The sequence below is a fragment of the Limulus polyphemus genome, unplaced genomic scaffold (genome assembly GCF_000517525.1).
Source record: "Limulus polyphemus unplaced genomic scaffold, Limulus_polyphemus-2.1.2 Scaffold3008, whole genome shotgun sequence".
NCBI lineage: Eukaryota > Metazoa > Arthropoda > Merostomata > Xiphosura > Limulidae > Limulus > Limulus polyphemus.
The window spans coordinates 21,061-29,581 of NW_013668618.1; the positions used below are offsets into that span (position 1 = coordinate 21,061).

Genomic DNA, 8,521 nt, shown 5'->3' on the forward strand with positions numbered 1-8,521 from the left:
TAATATGTTATGTCACAGCTGATTCCACACAATAGTATAAGTTTCAATAATATGTTATATCACAGCCGATTCCACACAATAGTATGTTTCAATAATATGTTATGTCACTGCTGATTCCACACAATAGTATAAGTTTCAATAATATGTTATGTCACAGCTGATTCCACACAATAGTATAAATTTCAATAATATGTTATGTCACAGCTGATTCCACACAATAGTATAAATTTCAATAATATGTTATGTCACAGCAGATTCCACACAATAGTATAAGTTTCAATAATATGTTATGTAACAGCTGATTCCACACAATAGTATAAGTTTCAGTAATATGTTATGTAACAGCTGATTCCACACAATAGTGTAAGTATCAATAATATGTTATGTCACTGCTGATTCCACACAATAGTATAAGTTTCAATAATATGTTATGTAACAGCTGATTCCACACAATAGTATAAGTTTCAATAACATGTTATGTAACAGCTGATTCCACACAATAGTATAAGTTTCAATAATATGTTATGTCACAGCTGATTCCACACAATAGTATGTTTCAACATGTTATGTAACAGTTGATTTGTTCTCAAATCAGACATTTCTACAGTTCTTTTTTTGTTTGTTCCATGTATGACTTTTTTTAAATGAACATGGACTTTCATATACACAGTTTTTGTTTTCTTATAGACAATCTTTTTCTTTAAAAAATAAGTACTTAATTTAAATAATTGGTTTAAAATCCACTTGTAAATTATTTTTATTATTAACTCTTTCTGCACGGGTACCCTTTACTTCACATGACACAAGGTTTTAGTGTCTTACATTCAAAATTTTATTAAACTACTTTTTGTTTATGTTATACCAATTAGAATAGCATAAAATCTTAGCTAATAATTCATATCTTAATAGTATACAAGTTTTAAGTTTTTAATTCTAAAAGGAAATATATAAAAAAATCCTGAATTTCCACTAGTGTAACACGACAAATTTTGTCTTAGCATGTAATCATCCCTATTTTATCCATCACCCCCTCAAAAATGTACGAAATTGAATGTAAAATGCTCTCTATAAAATCATTATTGCTCAAACAGGCCATAATTTTTATGGCCTTCAATTTTTTTTGTTACAGAGCTATCAAAGAGAAAATCAGACCCCTACTGCCCTCTCTTTCACAATTGGTTGATAGTTCTCTCTTATGTTTCATTATATATTATTTATATCCAATAGAAAGTCAAGGTTTTCAATCAATAAAATGGCGTTTTGTATAACATTGTATTCTGAACAGATAACCGTCAATATCACTCGGAGTAGCAATTTCGTTCTCGTGGGAAAGTTAACGACTAACTTGGATGAATTTGTAATGGCTCTTGTCTCAGCACTGTAGTGTCTTTATTCAGTATATCATCATCCTATATACAGCACCAGTGTCTTTATTCAGAATATCATCATCCTATATACAGTGCTGAATAAAGACACTACAGTGCTGTATATAGGAGGAGGATATTCTGAATAAAGACACTATATACTTTCATCATCCTATATATACAGCACCAGAGTGTCTTTATTCAGTATATCATCATCCTATATACAGCACTGTAGTGTCTTTATTCAGAATATCATCATCCTATATACAGCAAATAAAGACATTACAGAAAGTATATCATCACTCCTATATACAACACTGTAGTGTCTTTATTAAGTATATCATCATCCTATATATACAGCACTGTAGTGTCTTTATTAAGTATATCATCATCCTATATACAGCACCATAGTCTTTATTAAGTATATCATCATCCTATATACAGCACCAGAGTGTCTTTATTCAGAATATCATCATCCTATATACAGCACTGTAGTGTCTTTATTCAGAATATCATCATCCTATATACAGCACTGTAATGTCTTTATTCAGTATATCATCATCCTATATACAGCACCATAGTCTTTATTAAGTATATCATCACTCCTATATACAGCACTGTAGTGTCTTTATTAAATATAATATCATCATGAATACAAACATTTTTAAATCTAGTATTATTATCACCATCTTATATAAAGGACTGTTTTACTGAAAATGTGGCACTTCAACAAGTTTTCCTTGGGATTATTAAACAAAAACATTATATATACTCCAAAAGCCCTCTGAATGTTTAAATAAGTTACTCTACTAGAAACACAACTTTCAATACTCACCTCTCTGAGATCATGTCTTAATAAAGCATTGTATTTTTCTAATTCTCTATTTTCATTACGTATATTATACAAAGTTTTCTCTTGATGAGCAAACTTTTCCAACTGGTTCAATGTTACCCTGTAGTAAAAGAAACAGAAATCAAACAGCTTCGATCTCTCCAGCATGCAATCAGATCAATAACGATATCTTTTCAAAATCATTCAAAACACTGTTAGCATATAACAAGTACAATCATATAATACAAATAGAACTGACATATACACTCTTCTTTACACAGTTTGTATTAACTTCATTGGCATAATTACTGAATTTGTAGCACATATAACAACTGAAGTTTCAAAAAAACATTTAAATGACATAGATTTAATAGAGCATTTTTTTTTAAATGTTACATATCTCTAAAGTACACAACAAAAATACAAGAAGAAAATAATGTCTCACCTGTATTTTTGATCAAGTTCGTCATTTTGATTACGTAAATTAAACAATTGATTCTCCATGCTCTCCAGCTTGTTTCGTATATCTTGTGACAAAGACTACAAAAACAAGATATGCTAAAGATGTCTTGATCTTATTGTTGTGACAAATACTACAAAAACAAGATATGCTACAGATGTCTTGATCTTATTGTTGTGACAAATACTACAAAAACAAGATATGCTACAGATGTCTTGATCTTATTGTTGTGACAAATACAACAAAAACAAGATATGCTACAGATGTCTTGATCTTATTGTTGTGACAAAGACTACAAAAACAAGATATGCTACAGATGTCTTGATCTTATTCTTGTGACAAAGACTACAAAAACAAGATATACTACAGATGTCTTGATCTTATTGTTGTGACAAATACTACAAAAACAAGATATGCTACAGATGTATTGATCTTATTGTTGTGACAAATACTACAAAAACAAGATATGCTACAGATGTCTTGATCTTATTGTTGTGACAAATACTACAAAAACAAGATATGCTACAGATGTCTTGATCTTATTGTTGTGACAAATACAACAAAAACAAGATATACTACAGATGTCTTGATCTTATTGTTGTGACTTGCTATAAACTTCAAAAATAACAAAAAATAATTACCTTATCAGGCTGTTGAGGGAATCAAAGCATGTATAAGTCACCAGGACAATCAGGACCAGGACAAAATTAAAAAATATCATATCAGATATCATAAATTATGTAAAAACTAACACAAATCTAGCATCACCTTTAAAGAAAGAAAAATGATTTGTATAAAACTTCAGAATTTCAAAACTCAGTTTCATCTTTACACTTCAAATACACATAGAATTCTATTGTAAAATTATTATTTAATGGTTTATATATTTAGAAGCTGTAGTAAGAGCTGAACTTTGTACAACTCTGAAATTGTGAAGCTTGAAATAAACTAATTCTATTGGAAGGAAAAGGTTTGTCAGCTTCTTTGTGATTTTTATTCATTTCTGAAATTTCATCAGGTTTAAGATTCAAAATCTATTGGAATCAAATTACCATGGTTACCATCTATTACCATGGTTATCCAGTGTCATAGTACAAAACTTGCACATCAAAGTGAAAGCTAAACTTTTAGTTAAAAATGGATTTCAACAGACTGCTACTAAAACCCTTAATTTCAAATGGAAATAAAGCTAGAAATAAAACATTAAATAAACATCAGTTGAAGACAAACGTTTAAAATTCCAACTATTTAAACAAGGTTTCATTATTTATTGACAAAAGTTCACCTCATCAATGGTTCCATTATGTCGTCCTCTTCCTGATAATAGCCTGCAGCAAAGGGAGAAACTGACAATGTTGTTATTGATATTTTCAACTAGTTCATTACATCTAAAATTAACATTCAAGTTATCACATCATATGAAGTCGTATTTACTTTCTAGCTTATTACACCTTCAATTATTCATAAAATTTTAAAGGGACAAAAAAAAGCTTATTAACCCATCAACGTTGTCCCTTCCAGCTACCAACTATAACCATCCCTTACTACTAATGTATTCATCAAATCTTTTATTGAACTCAGTTAAATTTTCTGCCTCCACCACCCTTAAAGGTAGCTCATTTCAAAAGCTAACGACTCTGTTTGAAAAGTAATACTATCTAAACTGCAGAGGACTCCTATGCTGCCAAAATTTGAATTCATAACCCATTGTTTCCACTGCTGAACACAAAAAGTTTGATGGATCTATATTATCAATACCCTTAATAATCTTAAACACCTCAATAAAATCCCCCCCGACCCTTCTCTTTTCCAGAGAAAACAAGTTTAGAGATTTTAGTCTCTCCTCATAGGACAATCACACCATCCCAGTTATCATCCTAGTGGCTCTTCTCCGAACCTTCTCCAACAATTCAATGTCCTTCTTGAAGAAAGGAGGCCAAAATTGTACACAGTACTTAACTGAATATCTCAATTTAAAAATGCTGATAAATTCAAACAATTTAAACTGATCTTAACAAACGTATTAGTTAACTAAAGAATAATACACACCCAAAATATTTTCTACATTTAACATAAAGTTTCATTACTAACTGATAGTCTCCTGAATAAGTGAAGCCTACAAAAGGAAGATTGTTGCCAGTAAATGAATTTGATGGAGGAAAGCTTTCCTCTGGACTTTCATCTTTTTCTATTTCATCAAAATTACTGGTGTCATCATCACTTGCAAGTTCAGGAACAACTGGTGGGACACCTAAAAGGCAAAAAATTATACTTTTCTTATGGAAGGTAAAGCTTTACATTTTTACAGCAGAGATACTTATTGATCAAAAACGAAAACAAAGGGCACCCAGAAACCAAAACTGAAACTAATCTTTTCAAATGAAGGTCATTTGTATGCCTAAAACTGTCTGCTTACTACAAAAGAACAAATTATAGTTTTTACATCACTGGAAACAGTGCATGGACAAAAAATAACCTTTCAAATGATGCTTATAAAATAATTTGACTTTAAAATTAAACAAAAACAACAAAGAGAAAAAGTACTTATTCAAATGAAACCTAAACATATTCAACTTCAACATAAAAAGCAAAATAATTCTTAGCATTTGATAACATTTTAATCCTAAAGGTAATTGTAACATATGAGAAAGAATAATACATGCAAAAATTTTAGATGTTTAAATCATCAATCACATTTTTGTTATCAGTGCTTTAAAGTCTGTACTTTGTTTTTTACATAAGCATATGTGAAACCAAAACACCAACTGTTTCACACAACTTTTCTGTACTAATCAGGTAACTAAATCCCTGCATCAAGTTCGAAGAATACCAACAATTTTAAGCATATTGTAAAGACAAAGATATATCATTAAAACCTGGCTTAAATGTCTAATCAATAAAATCTTTTTAATTTGCAATATTTTTCCATTCTTTGAAAGCAGCTGTGAAAAGGTTAAAGGCCTGAAGTTGTTAAAGTAAAAAATTTGACTGTCTGCTACAATATGCAGTCATTATAGAAAAAAAAAAGAGGTAATTTTGATTTTATTTCATATTTTTCAAATTTTTATTTTACTGTACATTGATGATATTGCTACAGTTAGTGTCAGAATATAGAAAATAATAAATCAAATATAAAGTTTTACAAAAACAAAGATGATGATATTCATTTAGGAAGTTACTAAGGTTACGTCAATATGAAGCTGTAAGATCAAAAGAAATATTCCTACCATGAAAATCACTCAGTAAAATTACTTTATTAAAAAAATATGATTTTTTGTATACAGCATATTTCTAACGTTTAGTAAAAGCTTGCCAATTTTGTCAAGATTCAATTTGTATATTTACAGTTATATGTACACTTTTCATGGTTACAAGGTCAGTCAAACTGACCACCCCTATGAAATAGACCATTTCTTTCAACAAACAGGCCTAGTGCATGACACCTTAGGTCTATTATGTATGAAAACTGGTTTCAGGTCAGAGGTTATGTGGGTCTTGCCAACAGTACAATATATAGCTATCTTATGTAGTGTTTTTTTATATTATAAACCATAAATTGATTAAAAAATCAAATTTATATTTCAAAACGTCCTACAGTTTTCATTCCATGTGCTTGAAATGTGTGCATTATAAATATTGTGACTTTTATTAATCAGTAATTTTTATCAATGCAAGGACAGAGGTGTCATTATACTGGCCACCAGGTTGTACTTGTTTTTAAGCACAAACCTACACAATGAACAATATGCATTGTACCCACTGTAGGTATCAGTACCTGGTTTTTAGTATTATATACTTCCAGACTTACCACTGAGCCACTAGGGGGCACCAGATGGTAAAATATTATGTAAGAATGCTTTTTGAAATATCTTGTGATGTTGACTATATAGATTGTTTTAATCACAGATAATTACACAATAGAAATTTAAATATTTTCAAAACGAACACAACAATAGAGCTGATGAAAAACATACACTCTCGAATGTTGTCAAATGTCCACTGGTCATTTTGAAAGAACCGATGCCTTTTAATTTCATCAATTCCACTTCTTCCTAATCTCTGTGACCTATTTGGCATACAGAATAAATATAGGGGAATGAATCCGTTTTAGTTGATATCTATGAACTGATGATGCATAGAATATATGGAAGTAATATCAAGATATGTATAACTGTATTATCTGTATTTTTATGGACTACAATACATAGGTGTAGGTAAATTTACAAGGGATATACAATTTTGTAAATTTTCCTAATTTCTCTAACTCATATGCACTATAGAAATAATATTGATTACCTACAAAGGTATAAAACATAAATAGAAAAAAAAATTATAGCAATCTTACTAATCTTTGTAATTTACTCTACGTTACTCAGTTCTTTATTTGTCAAATGATCAACAAAACAGATCATTTTAAAACATTTATGAACAATCCTTTCCAGCTTCAAGTTAATTCAATAAGAAGATTCCTTACACTAAATGCACATGAATCCAATATTTTCATGTACTACATCCACTGGAATATTGTTCTAGGTAAACATATTATTTAAAAGATTCAATTTAGTTCTAGATATCTATTACTAAAAAAAAACAAAAAACAAATTACAGATAACTAAGGCGAGAAACCTTCTTAGTCATAAAAAATTCAAGCAGTTAGGTAAGTCTTTAGGATCTTTTTGTTAAAACTTCTTTGTGAAGATAAAGTTCTAGGTTTCAAAGCTCAGCATAGGAATGTTTTAATTCAAAATCATAATTCAGATAAAATATGAACTTTAAAGCGTCTAAGCACTTGTACAATGTTACAGTTGTTTGTTAGACATTTATACTTATAACAAGTGTCTACTATTTTATATGAAATTCAATCTACAACTAAAACACTATAAAGAACCATCACTTAGGTCATACATCAATACATGAGCTTCCACTAACCTCTCACTAAGAAAGGCACTTATAAGCATTTTGGCATCGTTTGTGATTTCAATATCTTCAGGATAACGCAGAGAATTCTTGTGGTCCATAATCTTTCCATAAGTTCCAACCAAAGAATCAGCGTAGAATGGAGTATCCCCTATAAAAAACATTCTAATAAATTCTACATGAACATTTTTCATAAACATCAAATATTCAAAGATGAATGAATGTTATGAGCTTGTGAAGTTTTTACAATCAGTAAAATATAACACTTAAACCTTATTGAGAATCTATTTATATTTCTGTACACACTGATGAGTGTAAATAAATACTCACCGACCAACATTTCATACAAAAAGACACCTACAGACCACCAGTCACATTCCCTGCCATACAGGCCTTCTCCTCCCTGAGATTTAAGAACTTCAGGAGAAATGTAATCTGGTGTTCCTACAGCTGTATCAGATCTCACCAAGCCATCCTGTGGGAAGAAAATACAACATCACAGATTTATCAATCTCACCAAGCCATCCTGTGGGAATAAAATACAACTTCACAGATTTATCAGCTTTCACCAAGCCATCCTGTAGGAATAAAATACAACTTCACAGATTTATCAGCTTTCACCAAACCATCCTGTGGGAATAAAATACAACCTCACAGATTTATTAGCTTTCACCAAGCCATCCTGTGGGAATAAAATACAACATTACAGATTTATCAGCTTTCACCAAGTCATCCTGTAGGAATAAAATACAACCTCACAGATTTATCAGCTTTCACCAAGCCATCCTGTAGGAATAAAATACAACCTCACAGATTTATCAGCTTTCACCAAGCCATCCTGTGGGAATAAAATACAACCTCACAGATTTATCAGCTTTCACCAAGCCATCCTGTGGGAATAAAATACAACCTCACAGATTTATCAGCTTTCACCAAGCCATCCTGTGG

The 8,521-nt window shown here is 30.4% G+C and overlaps 1 protein-coding gene across 2 annotated transcripts in view; it reads right to left on the minus strand.

Annotated features, from left to right (window-relative positions):
• LOC106468434 (rho-associated protein kinase 2-like) overlaps nucleotides 1-8,042 on the minus strand; it is a 29,096-nt gene extending 21,054 nt beyond the window's left edge. For both annotated transcript variants that reach the window (XM_022396771.1, XM_022396769.1), the window contains exons 1-8: nucleotides 7,904-8,042; nucleotides 7,586-7,724; nucleotides 6,631-6,722; nucleotides 4,748-4,907; nucleotides 3,942-3,984; nucleotides 3,298-3,306; nucleotides 2,642-2,736; nucleotides 2,200-2,317 (exon numbers count right to left, since the gene is read on the minus strand). In XM_022396771.1, coding sequence (XP_022252479.1) covers nucleotides 2,200-2,317; nucleotides 2,642-2,736; nucleotides 3,298-3,306; nucleotides 3,942-3,984; nucleotides 4,748-4,907; nucleotides 6,631-6,722; nucleotides 7,586-7,724; nucleotides 7,904-7,913 — 666 coding nt within the window. In that variant the 5' untranslated portion in view covers nucleotides 7,914-8,042. The remainder of the gene's footprint in view (nucleotides 1-2,199; nucleotides 2,318-2,641; nucleotides 2,737-3,297; nucleotides 3,307-3,941; nucleotides 3,985-4,747; nucleotides 4,908-6,630; nucleotides 6,723-7,585; nucleotides 7,725-7,903) is intronic.
• Nucleotides 8,043-8,521: the final 479 nt, after the last annotated feature.